This window comes from Glycine max, chromosome 17 (assembly GCF_000004515.6).
Source record: "Glycine max cultivar Williams 82 chromosome 17, Glycine_max_v4.0, whole genome shotgun sequence".
Taxonomy (NCBI): domain Eukaryota; kingdom Viridiplantae; phylum Streptophyta; class Magnoliopsida; order Fabales; family Fabaceae; genus Glycine; species Glycine max.
Genome location: NC_038253.2, coordinates 2989047 through 3002170, shown reverse-complemented (window position 1 = coordinate 3002170; position 13124 = coordinate 2989047). Strand labels below are relative to the sequence as shown.

Below are 13124 nucleotides of genomic sequence, written 5' to 3'. Positions count from 1 at the left end.
TGGCTTCATTTTTTTCCAGGGCCTTACAACATTTCATGGAAGTTTATCTCTGAACCGAACCATCAAATGAGAGTAGATAAAAACTTTTTTAAGTATTGGGGATTTAAGGATTGACAAAGGAAAAGGATAGAATAGAAACTAGATTTAATAATAAAAAAGAATATAATCTTTTTATGTAATGTAATACGTTTAAAAAATTATTACTGTATAATGAAATTTTATTTAATTATCTAAATCAACACATTACAATAATATTTAAAACTTTAATGCATTAAATTGTTTTTAGGCCTTCCAAAATATGGCGCGTTTAGCAAGTACCTTTATGGTTTAAGGTCAACCACGGCACTGCATGTCGATGCATGTACATACACACACCCTTGTACCAATAACACTCATCACACCCCTCTTGTTTGGGGAAATACACCTCTCTTTCCTGTTTTGTCATGTATGTGGTCTAGGAAACATACATATGTCAAAGGAAAAAGGGGGTTAGATGTAATAACAGCTCAAATGTAAGGAAAGCGGTTAAATCTTTCCAATCGAGAAGTGTCACTGTCAACTATTATAAGTGTTTAACATTGGGAGAGGTTGATAATTACTTCTTGAAAATATCAATAACAATAGAACATGTTTAAAGCCACTTGTATAGTATAGTGACCCTGACCCATCACTACAGCTAGTGAATCCAATCCTAAACATTGGACTAGAGTTGCTTGCAAACTTCCGAAATTGAACTCTGACAAAAAGGGAAGGTGCATAACACATCCTCTAGCTTAATGATCTTACGATAAATCATAAAAGGAGTAAGATGAGTGTTTTGTTTGCTATTCGTTCCAATTAGATGCAGCACTAGCTCGCAAGCCTGTCATCTGTCATCTGTCATCTGTCATGATATGAAGCTTCTCATCCAATATTTTCTTTTATTAATATTCATCTCGGACTTCTAAGTTACGCACCAATTCAACCTACAACAAAATCAAATACCATTTTATAAATTATAGATTACAAATTGATGAGACTACAGGAGATTTAGCAGGCATTTATCATGATTCCATAGTAGGCCATCAAATCAGTAGTAGCATATATCATAGATAATAAAAATGCCTGCAAACGTGAACAAGTAGTGAAAGTAAAGTAAGCTTTTGGTAATGATATGAAATCTGCAACCATTCAGGTCAAATTAAAATTAGTTTGAACCAAATTATGAAATCTGGGAGACAAACCGGGTACCAATTTATGTTCTCCAATCGTTCTAACTTAACCACGAACATGTAGTGAAAGTAAGCTTTGGTAATCAGATTAGTGGGATCATTATGAAACTTGCAGTCGCTTATGTTCTCCAAACTTGGTAAAGATTGTCACTTAGCAAGTAAGCTGATCTCCAAGGCTTATGATGATTGTGAAATAAAAATAAGAGATAATAATAACTGTTTCCACCATTCCAGCTATATGGAAATGTTTTTGTAATGACAAGTCTCTGGTGGTAACTACTAGGGAAACGATGAATCAGGTATATGGGGTTTAGCTTGAACGATGATGAGTTTGTGAAATGTGGGTGTGTGTAATCTCTGATGTCCCTCATTCTTCAATTACGTAAGCTTTTCAACCATTTAGTTTTAGCACATCATTAAGTGACAAAGTGTTGTATATGAAAGGAACTCTCTTCATAGTGATTTGAGACGGAGGCTAAAAAGGGTGAGTAAATTTTGATTCAGGAGTGTCCATGGATTTCTCTGTGGAAAGATTGAAGATTCAATACAAACCAGACCCTGTCTTGTTTTGTTTTGGAATTATCAGTTCTCTATTGCAGCCAGACCCAGAGCAAGCGTGGATGTTGCGGAAGTACTAGTTATGAAGTCCCACATTGCTGAGAAGAGAAAACAATGACCTGATGTTTTATTATAAAATGCAACTCTGGAACATGAACAACTCATACCTTTCTCGGCCTTTTGGCTAAGATCAAGTGTAGTATCTGTTCTTATCAGTTTAATATCTGATATGTGGGCCATTGGTCCACACGATATTAAATTACTTTTTTAATGGGGAGAGACCAACACAGTAGCTTGCTATTGGGTCTCTCGCGTGTCGTCCATGCGTTGCACTATAGCTTGGGCCTGGCACACCCTACGTTTAGTCAAACTTTTTCAGTTAGTTTGGGTTTTCTAATCTCGTATGTGGTGGGAGTGCCACGGTATGGGTTGCTATAGGCAGAAACTGATTATGGTCAGGTTTAGATCTCTACTTTAGCTAATAATAGTGAGATTATTTGCTTCTCTTCGTGACGTATTTTCATATGACAATCTCCTTCAGCTTGTTTTATGTATTATTCATTGAGATTATCAGCATTATTATTGCAGTCAGTTATACCGTTATTGATTTACTTGGTTAGTAACCAGTTTTACAGCTGCATTTATGTAAAAACCGAAGTTGCATTAAATTATATTTTTACGTAGTTGATCTGAAAAGAAATTGTAAAATGCATTATACTTAGATATTTTATTAGTGGTGACACTGATTTTGAACTGAGCAATTCATTAAATAGTTGTCCCTCCAAAGATGGTATCTCCATGTATAATGAACATGAAATTGGGTATGTGTTGCATTAGCTTCACTTCCCCACCCTCGGGGCTTTTCTAATGACTTATCGTGGAAGTTTTTCGCTAAGCCGAACCATCAATGCGGACAAACTAAAATTTTGGATAATCAATTTGCTTGCGGGGAATAAGTTACAACAGGCCAGAAATAAGATTTTGCGACAATTTATTAACCATTGGAATTTCCCTATGTCATTAATTAATTTACATGGAAAATACATCACTTACACGTGGCTCTAGCTTAATGCTCATATCACAAGTGGAGTAAATTGAGTGTGTTTTGTTCTGTCATTCGTTTCAAATGGATCAAGCACCAGCTCGCAAGCCTGGTGACGAACTCATTATAAACTTGAATTAAACCACTCTCATCTGCCATATGAAGCTTCTCATCCAATAATTTATTGTTTTGATCATCTCGGGCCTCTAAATTACGCACCAACTCAACCTACAATACAAGTTACGACAAATGAAACAGGAGATTTAGCAAGCATTAATCTTGATCTCCATCATAGGTCTACAACCAGCATCATATCACGAAAATGACAGCAATCGAGAATTCAGGCCTAAGTAATAGTAGTTTTGACCAATTGTGAAATCTGGAAGACAATCATGCATCAATTTACACAATCTGCAAAGTTCTAACTTAACCATGAACATGTAGTGAAAGTAAGCTTTGGTAATCTGATAATGGGATCATTTAGAAACTCTACATAACTAAAAAAATTATGCACGAAGATGCACTTTACAACAAAGAACAAATCAAATTTTATTCTATCTGTCACAAGATATCAAATCACCTGTTCTTGGAACATATGGAATTCGTCAGAGCTGAGGGGGCCATTACTGTTTGAGTCAAGGAGCTGCATCATTTCTCGGGCATCTTCTCCTGGAGCACCAAGCTCCTCCATCACTTGTGTAAGTTCCTCAATGCTAATTTTACCGTCTCCGTTCTTGTCAAGAAGGCGAAACACTCTATCTCTCTGGTCAATTTCAATTCCTTAATGATTTGTACTTGTCAGAAAATCTTTAAGGCGCAGTGCAGCCAATTCAGCTGCAGCCAAGATGATGGTCTTCAGACACTTTGCCTGAGCATCAACAACTAAAACATAAATGTCAATTCCCTTCTTTGTGTTCTCTCAAGAAGATAAAAGAATAAAAATAAGTTCAATGTCTTCATATGTAGTTAGTTTTTAGATATATGTATAGAGATGGAATTAATTTCAATTTTCCTTGTATAGTCCTAATGTTCTATGATAGAAATTTATATTCTCATTTTTGAAAGAAGACACCAACTTCCTCAGGATCAGTAAGGCCAGCCTTGTATAATGAATAAGCAGCTGTTCCACCAACTGCTAGCCTGTCCATTTCAGTTGTTCTTATCTGTATTTCCATCAATGCTCTTGTCTTACCATTTTCAATCACTTCAACTGCCAAATGCAAACTTTTATATCCATTTGCTTTTGGCCTGGCAATATAATCCTTTGTCCGATAAGGGACTTCCTTCCACATAGATTGGATGATCTGATGAGTCCTATAACATGCTCTCTCAAAAGTACATCATTCACATCTTCTGGCTTCCGACCATCCTTCAGCAGCTTCTTCATTGTGCTATAACGACTCTTATAGCGACCTTTGATCAAGACATCATCCACAAGTTCAGCAAGCAAGGGATCAGCCTTTAGATTCTGGAGCAATTCCTCCTTGTAGATGTCAATTAGAGATACACCCCCAGTCTCGTGACTTTGCAACCACAAAAAATCCACATAAAGATATGAATAAGGAAACAAGTACTGAAACGAGAGATCTTCCAATTCCAGTGACAAGTAGGTAGTTCCCACAGCATGAGCAAGAGGAGCATGTATCTTCATAACCTCCATAGAAATTATCTGGCTGATATCGGGGCAGATAATCAAGGTGTCTCATCATGTCAAGCTTCAAAGCCAGGTCCAGAATCAAGGCCCTGATGTCATACTAAGTGAGGCAGAACTTTCTCAACGCAGCAGCATTATCATCATCTACAACATCTATTCTGGATGGAAAATTGTTCACACGCAAACTCTCGTGCAGCAAATGAGCAGTGGCCAGACCCATCTGATTCCGAATTTCGTGTATGCTCAGCTCACCTGCCTCCAATACCGCTCTCAATATCCAAGCAGAGATAACTTCTGCATCCATCTCCATTCAGATTTACTATAAACAAACAATAAACGGCAACGAAAATAATAAAATGTCCCATACAAGACAACCAAAAAGGAACAACAGAACTATAAGAGCAACTCAGATGTAATTGCTTATATTGGGTCTTAAAATTAAACAATTTTAGAGTATCTTCGGAACAAATAAAGAGTTCTTAAGGAAGTTGTTTATATGAGCAGCAAGGTTGCTTAAGCATTAAAAACAATTTTTAAAGTAAAAATGAGAATTCTTGTGTAAGTGGAGACGTAAAATAAAAGCTAAAGTGGAATTCTATCATTGAAGTAAAAATTAGTGAGTATTATTAAATTCTATACACGACAACAAGGGACAGACTGAAAGAGGGTTTTTTTTTTTTTTTGAGAGGACACTAAAAGACAGTTAAGAACCCAAATTGAGTTTTTGTATTAGAGATGCTCAAAATTAGGGAAATACTATATGATTTAAAATTAATTAAATTAAATATAATCCCATGTTATAAATTAGAATAAATAATTTAAAAATAAGTTTCCACACTTACTCTCAATCACACATTACCAATGTTCTTTCTTTTTCTTTTATTTAGAAATGTATTATACACACTAACCCATAACTAGCCAAAAAATTTCATTTTTTTTTTTATCTTTATAAGTACATTTGATCCATTGATTATTTTATCTCTCTCAATCTACCCTACGTTTATCACTATATCTAAATTGAATTTCAGTATATTTTTAAAAGAAAGTGTCAACAATTACACATTAACCATTAATAATTTTAATTATATAAAAAACAAACATCAATGATCTATCCTTTAAGCTAATGTACTAGTAACATTTAGAATGAAGATGAAAAGAGTTTTGTTGAAAAGAGTGGTTAGTAAGTAGTAGCAGGAGATATAAGCATATAAGGTGGATTGAGCGGTTAAAAAAAGAAGAAAAGAGGTTGGATCCTTCCTACTAATAAACTAACCATTAACCTCTGCAGATAAAAAAAAAAGTGGTAGTAGTAGTATGAACTAAGTTGGAGATCAGCGAGGAGCATAGCGACGGATATGGCTTTGGAGAGAAGGGAACGACCATCGGGAGCGAGAGGAGAACTCTGCAAGATGGGAATGGAAAGTTTGAGGCACTTGAACAGAAGACGCGGAGAGCTCGTCGACAGCACGTTCATTCTCTCCGTCAACTCGTTGAACGCTCCCACCACCGAGCGCCGCCGGAGAGTGAATGAGTGGGAGGAAGGGAGACGGTGGGCTTGGAAAGGGAATGGCGAAGGGTAAAATCGGAACCCAGCAACTGCAACACCTCCATTCATTCAATTCAGCTTGCTTGGTTTCTCTCTTCTTCTCCACCACGACCACAACTATGTTTGTGGTTGTTGGGTCGTTACTCGTTAGCTTTCATTTCATTTTTTTTTTATAAATATCCTATCAACATTCTTCTTCATTTCTTACACGGATGGTGTGTTGCATGATCTTGTTGAGGAGGAAAGGGAGAATCCCCTGTTCTACCATAGTGAAAAACTTGCAGTTGCTTATGGTTTGTTGAAGACCAAACGAGGAGAGACCCTTCGCGTCACCAAGAATCTGAGGGTCTGTAAAGATTGTCACCAAGCAAGTAAAATGATCTCCAAGGTTTATGATTATGATATAATAATAAGAGATAGGAGCCGTTTCCACTATTTTAGTAATGGAGAGTGTTCTTGTAAAGACTATTGGTAACTACAATTGTGATCAGTTACCATTTTTTATTCTTTTTTTGTTAAAATGTATAAATCCTATATATCTAATGTGAATCCAAAAGCAGCATGCTTAACATATATCTATGTATCTAATCATCAAATTAAGCTAAAATGTTTGGATTTCTAACAAATAAAACTGTTATGCTGGATCGTATGTTCCCCATATCAGTAGTAGCAACCAGGTTCCTTGGTTGGTTCTTGTTTCTTCAAAGTCAACTCCTAGGTTGAGTAGGTTCGGTCTAAAGCGTGTCTCTTTAATGTTCAGCTATATAGAGAACTAAAGGAGGATGAAGAGTGCGCAGTGTGCTCCCAAGCAGTAATCTCACAATTAATCAGATATATGTTGGATTTAGCTTGAATCCATAGTAGTTTTTGGAACGTGGGAGTGTGAATAACTCATGATCGTCTCTTATAACCCGCATTCTTCAATTACGCAGGCTATTGTACCAAATTTTTAGTGCACCATTAGGTTGCGGAATATTGATTAAGAAAGAACTCTTGAACGGATTTTAGAGGTGGCCAGAAATGGTGAGTAGATTTCAATTGAAGAGGGTCCATGAACTATTGTCCCTCTTCTACACAGCAATAACATTCAGCCTCAATTGCTCAGAATTGTTGTCCTTTTCGTCAATATTAAAAGTGTTACGCAACAAGAAACCTGAATGGAGAGATAGATTCTGTGGTTAATATTATTACTCGTGTGTTAACTGGGTCATGAATCCGCGATCCAACGTTAGCACAAGAACAAAATCTGAATAGAAGAGAAAAGGCGATTTGGTGGATATAGCAGAAGAACTAGTGAGAAAGTCCCACATTGCTGAGAAGAGAAAACAATAACATGATGTTTTATTATAAAACGCAACTCTGGAGTGTGAACAACTCATACCTTTCTCGGCCTTTTGGCTAAGATCAAGTGTAGTATCTGTTCTTATCAGTTTAATATCTGATATGTGGACCATTGGTCCACACGATATTAAATTACTTTTTTAAAGGGGAGAGACCAACACAGTAGCTTGCTATTGGGTCTCTCGCGTGTCGTCCATGCGTTGCACTATAGCTTGGGCTTGGCACACCCTATTGGGAGTTAAAAAATTTAGTTAGTCCTGGGTATCCGACACTAATGTGAACCTGTTATTTTTATACCTTGTCCAGACAAAAGACAGCGGAACAACCTAATTTTCTCAGTTTAATTTTTGACTTCCAGAAGAGAAATTAAACAGAGTTAAGGTAGGTAATATATATTTATATACATATATATATGTAAGTTTATTCTCGCGTGTGGGTTCATGGAAAATGGAAGAATTGCTATTAGTATGTGGAGCACTCCTGAGTAGCGATGAAGAGTTCATGAATACGGTTAGAATAACATGATATAGAATTAGCAGCTATTGATCAGTCGAGAAAGTAATGTATTATCAGTGGCGTTAACTTCATAATGAAGGTGAGTTTTGCCTGATGTTTTGATTCTTTTCTTTTTAAAGTTAAGGAAAAGTAGATAGTTTGTTACTTTTGAGACCGATATACGTGTCTATGCATGTAACAACAAAATTGGAACTACTCAAGCAAGGGATTAAACGTGTGCAGCTACTCATTAAATAGAATAAGGGAGCATATAAAGAAACATCCCCCAGCATTTTGTAGAGGTGGGATTCAGACTGACTTTGGTTGTATTTTAATCTGGGGATGTGTATAATTGTTAGTCACAGTTTCTCTCGTTGGTATATGCACATCCATTGATGCTGTTTATCCTATTTTCTTTGGTTTGTCTTGAGTTTATTTGCAGTATATAGTAACGGAGCACTGATTCTGGGAGGCAAATCCTTCCTCCGTTAGATGTAGTTCCACTTAATTAGACCAATTTCACTGTAGCCTTTTTGAAGTACTCTGCTGAAATAAATCCCACATCGAAAACAATTGTCAGAGTAGCAGTAAGGATAACCTATAAAAACGAGATGTGTAACACGTTATAACATACTTACCTGGACGGGGTCAATGGATGATCAAGAAGGTCCATGGCCTAGGGAAGTGACCTCCATTGCACTTAGGAGGGGTGCTTTCCTAAGGTCTGCCCAAGTGGCAGAGCCTACGTCATAATTTGTGGTAGTGGGGGCCTGCGTTCGCGCGGCCCCTTTAATGTATAGTTTAAATTAGTATTTACGTTCACGTGATTCTGTTTTGTTTTCTTGTACTCTTCTAATTGCTCTAGAAGACGCCCATTACTCCTTAAACAAAAAAATACGGTGGTTAAGCTAGTATGAAAGTGTTTACACAAGATAAAATAAAAATATTATTATGGAATTTTTTTTTCTCTTTTCTCTGAGTTGTCCTTAATCTTCGATTACCCCTTTCTCTCCTCTAAGCTTTTCTCTCCTGACCATCTCTCTTCTCTAAGCTTCTCTCTCCTTTGGTCTCGAACGGACATGATGCATTCTCTGTTGGAGGATGACGGCGACGACGATGGTGGTGGGAGAATTCCTCACGGATCTCGACCTCAGAAATGGGGTGCATGTCGTGCGGGTGTTTGAGTTTCTTGACGGTGCTGTTTCGGTGGGTGGTGTTGTCGTTTTCCATTGGTGGTGACCTTCCAGATAAAGTTTCCGCCAGAGTTTGTGATGAAGGCGTTGCCGTGGTGGTCGACGATGACATCATTGGCAGCATCGATCTCTTCGGAGGGGAGGGAGGAGAGGAAGAGGCGGCGGCGGGAGCGGAGGTCGTAGGTGACGAGGGCGTTGAACGGAGGGATCCGAGGAGGAAGTGCTGCGGTGGTGGTGTGGGTGGTGTTCTGGTGTAAACAATTCCATCATAGCTTAACCGATCTCTACCGCTTGATTTTCTTATTTTAAACACGGACGAGAGCGATTACTTTTTTTTTTTCCAGCAACTTTCGTTGGGTGCGAAAGTAGTTTCACTTTGGGTGCGAAAGTAGTTTCACTTTCACACCCTAGAATTCGTCGTTTTAAAATTAAAACTCCATGTGTTTGTGTTTAGTTTTCTGGTAACCTTTTATTATGTTTTCTTCGAGTCAAAGATTACAATCAAGGTTTGCTTAATCAGTAAAAATAAAGTTTTGAGAAAAAATAATGTTTTTATGGGCAAAAAGAATAAAGATTGAAAATCTATTGTTTTTTGAAATTCCACGTGAATTTGGAATTCAAATTTTAAATTGTTTTTTGAAATAATTCCTGACTGAAACTCTATTTAATTTCTCTCGTTTTAAAAAAATATTATTAAATAGTAATTACACCCAAAATAGTTAACATGAAAATATCCTTAAAAGTTACACTCTAAGATAAATTCTTTTTACTTTTCTTAATTAGGTTCTCCATGCCTAGCAGGAAATATATTGGTCTATAACAAGTCCCAAATTGTTACAATTAGAAAAAACATTGACAGAAATAGTTCTTATTGCTGGCGTCAGCATAATTTGGTGCTTCTCCGTGATTCAGGGCAAAGGTTCTTGCGAATCCCCCAAACGAGACAAATGGAGATATGCGTCAGTCCCTGCAAATAATGTATCAAAGCTTCAGAATTCTCACAACAAAATAAAGACAAACCAGTTAAGTGCAAATGTAAGGTATAAGATTTCAAACAATTATAAATCCTCTTGTAATATCCACATATTATATTTTCAAATATTGAACACATTTTTTTTATTTAATAAATTGCATAAGGTGCATATTACAAAAGGATATAACGTTACTGGTAGACTTAACAATGTAACAGTTCTAGAAGTAGGACTTTTAGTGGGATATAAACTTTGGGAAAGGTTGACAGCAGTATCACATTCAAATTTTCAAAACCCTATCCATCCATATGTGAAACAAAGAAGAATAATAAAAAGTTGTCATACTCCAATGGCTACAGAAGAATGTTAGAATTTGGAAGAGAAGTCTAAATAACAAATATTATGAACTAATGAAGTAATAGTTTACTCACCATATCCTTCCATAGAGATTACTTGAAGATCACCACCAAAATACCTAGCATACAAGCGGCAAATAGGAAGTCCATAACCATATCCAGCCATAGTTACATTTTCCATTGTTCCAATATCAGAAGGTTCATGTTCAACTGACGATGAGTTTTTGGCTGTACTGTAGAGATATGTAAAAATTCTTGGAAGACCACTCCTTGGTATTCCACCTCCCTCATCTGAGACCTAACATGTCATTTATATAAACAAAAGGCTAAAATTCTCAACAATAAAAAGATAGTTATATAATGTTTATAAAAGTAAATGAAAATTTAAGACATTAAATCTATGCTAATCTGTCATTTTATTGTTTTCATTTAAAAGAGATTGTGAAATTAGATAATTTATTAGAAATGCAAAGTGCAAAATTGTCCTCCCTTTTCCTTCAAAATCTAACTCACAAACCCACCTTAAAAGCTGTGTTCTGAGGCAATTTGCAGAATCAAATAACACTGAGAACAGGGTGGAGATATCCCCAAAAAAGGTTCTGCTTAAAAGTTATAGAAACTTACCTTTATGGTAACATCCTCTATTCCATCTGCTATTATTATTCTAATGGGAGGAGCAACTTCGTCAGAGTCCATAAAACGCTCTTGGACAGCACGCAGCGAGTTCTTAACCAACTCAAATACCATAAGATGCAAGTGAGCTGGAACATACCTTTAGAGAAAACATAGAATAAAAGGAAAAAACAGATAACAGACCATTCCACGCACTAGAAATAAGAAAGGGTTCTATGAAAAACAAAAAGGCAAATGAATTCACAGATTTTACTCACGGAAAAGTAAAATCAGGATCCCCGTAAATGCGAACTTCTGCGGCACTGCCATATTCGCGATAACACATAGAACGTGCATCCTCACTAGCATTCCTTGCCACATTCACAGGAGACATATTTGTATGTATATAACCTACACAATTGGGAGGAGGATTCGGATTGTGCAACTCAACATGCTGCCCTGAATCACATTAAAATGAGAAACACAAACAATAGCTTTAGAATTTCATCCTCCACTATAAATATATGAATACACAAATCTTGGAGCAAGTACATTGATTAGTCTCACAAAAAGCTAGGGAGTGTGTTCTCGGAACTAACCGATGAGCATACGAATTCCAATTCTTGACATGTAAAAGCGATCAAGAAACTCATCAATCTCATCAGGATCCTCAAAAACATTCTTCAATTGCTGAACACCCAAGGCCATTGTAGGTACCACATTGTTGTGTCTCACCTTGATGGCCTTAATCAGTTCGGTGAATTCTTTCTCGTCATTCATATTCTTGATCTCAGGGAAAGATATAATTTCACGGAAAGAATCCAAGTACCAATGTCTAACCTAAAAACATAAAACTTTAGCCCAAAGTTTAATGACCAATAATCATCTGCAAAACCAGAAGTTCATTTTAAAGTTCTTCTTTCTTTACTTTTGCCAAATTTGCCATAAAATGCACAACTGAAACCCACATAAAATTCAATGAAAGCCAAGTCACATAATTTTAGTTTATGAGATATCATTTATAAAGACTTCAAAATATCTCAAACCACGCAATGTTGGACTTTAACCTTTTGAAATACTTAACACAAATATAACAAGAACCTGACATTCTTATATGCCAAGTGTCAACTGCAAAATAGGTTTAACTTGACTGTCCACAAATACAAGACAGATGACAACAATCTGCAGTACACATTATATAAACACTAAACACAAACTCTCTTTAATTTAACCCTTTGGGGTACATAAACACAAACTCTTCATAGCAACTCCAAAAAGTTTGCAAAGTTCTTAAAAATGCTAACAAAACCCAATAAAACAGTAGAATAACTGCAAAACATTAGAAATATCCAAAAAATGCTTTCCTAAAACCAACAGATGACACCAAACATCCTCAATAATCAAGAAAAGGGTAAGAGTGGTACCTTCAAGACAGGAGGCATGTGAGACAAGCCATGAGGGAGAGAGTGAAGCTCAATGGCTCTCCTTGCAATTCTAATGGGAAGCTCTTTGTGAAGGAACTGTGCAGAAATGAGCAAATTCTTCTGAGTGGGGTTGGAACCAAACTCCATCATGTATCTCAGGCTGACCCCTGTCTGCTTCAAACAACCCCATATCTTTACCTCTTTCATGAAACTCTTACACATTAGCAACGTTTTCTCAATGTTAACCTCCATGCCTTGTTTCTGAATTCAGCAACACACAAATCAACAACATATAATAAATGAAACCGGGAGCTAGGAAGTGACATAGATGAAAACGACAACGACAGTGTCCCAAGAAGTGTGGAGAGAGATAGGGACAGAAGTGGACAAGTGGGGTGGGGAAAGAAAGATGGGTTTGAGAAAAACAAGGCTTTGATTTGATGACTAAGTTTCAGTTTTTGTCTGGCGTTTTGCCGTACTCTGCGCTTTCGGATCAATTGCAGAGGAGAGGTTAATAAAGGATTCAGAGGTTCTGCTGTTGACACGTGGAGAGACTGTGTCAGCTCCTCACACGTGTATGTTAAGTTAATTACGTGTGCTTACATCTCACTCTTTTATTAGTCTAAATAAATAAATTAGTATGAGTTCCATTAGCTTGAAAATAAGATTCATTCAACAGAAAATAAGGCACTTATTTAGTATACTATCACATGAATTTCTC

The 13124-nt window shown here is 36.6% G+C and overlaps 1 protein-coding gene, 3 non-coding genes and 1 pseudogene across 5 annotated transcripts; 3 read left to right on the top strand and 2 right to left on the bottom strand.

The window, feature by feature from the left end:
- The first annotated feature begins 1932 nt into the window (after positions 1–1932).
- Positions 1933–2128, top strand: LOC113000068 (U2 spliceosomal RNA). The gene has a single exon (XR_003265340.1). It is a non-coding gene; the product is annotated as a U2 spliceosomal RNA (small nuclear RNA).
- A 1171-nt stretch (positions 2129–3299) lies between these two features.
- Positions 3300–4961, bottom strand: LOC100820477 (probable GTP diphosphokinase CRSH, chloroplastic; annotated as a pseudogene). The gene has a single exon (XR_001385858.3). The product of XR_001385858.3 is annotated as a probable GTP diphosphokinase CRSH, chloroplastic (transcript).
- A 2427-nt stretch (positions 4962–7388) lies between these two features.
- On the top strand, positions 7389–7584 carry LOC113000057 (U2 spliceosomal RNA). Its single transcript, XR_003265329.1, has one exon. It is a non-coding gene; the product is annotated as a U2 spliceosomal RNA (small nuclear RNA).
- Positions 7585–8477: 893 nt separating this feature from the next.
- Positions 8478–8638, top strand: LOC113000035 (U1 spliceosomal RNA). Its single transcript, XR_003265306.1, has one exon. It is a non-coding gene; the product is annotated as a U1 spliceosomal RNA (small nuclear RNA).
- Positions 8639–9721: 1083 nt separating this feature from the next.
- On the bottom strand, positions 9722–12887 carry PDK3 (mitochondrial pyruvate dehydrogenase E1alpha-kinase 3). The gene is made up of 6 exons (NM_001249347.2): positions 12404–12887; positions 11579–11819; positions 11258–11438; positions 10992–11139; positions 10443–10665; positions 9722–10007 (listed from the first exon to the last, which is right to left on the bottom strand). The coding sequence occupies exons 1-6, from the start codon at positions 12653–12655 to the stop codon at positions 9949–9951; spliced, it is 1104 nt and encodes a 367-aa protein (NP_001236276.2). The 5' UTR covers positions 12656–12887; the 3' UTR covers positions 9722–9948.
- Positions 12888–13124: the final 237 nt, after the last annotated feature.

Bases quoted from the DNA above. Each gene is read 5' to 3' on its own strand.
- PDK3 (NM_001249347.2), bottom strand. From the start codon at position 12,655: ATGGAGGTTAACATTGAGAAAACGTTGCTAATGTGTAAGAGTTTCATG. The intron at 11,140-11,257 runs GTGAGTAAAATC...TTTTCTCTAAAG, and splicing joins GATCCTGATTTTACTTTTCC to GTATGTTCCAGCTCACTTGC. The intron at 10,008-10,442 runs GTGAGTAAACTA...CATTATTTGCAG, and splicing joins AATCTCTATGGAAGGATATG to GGACTGACGCATATCTCCAT.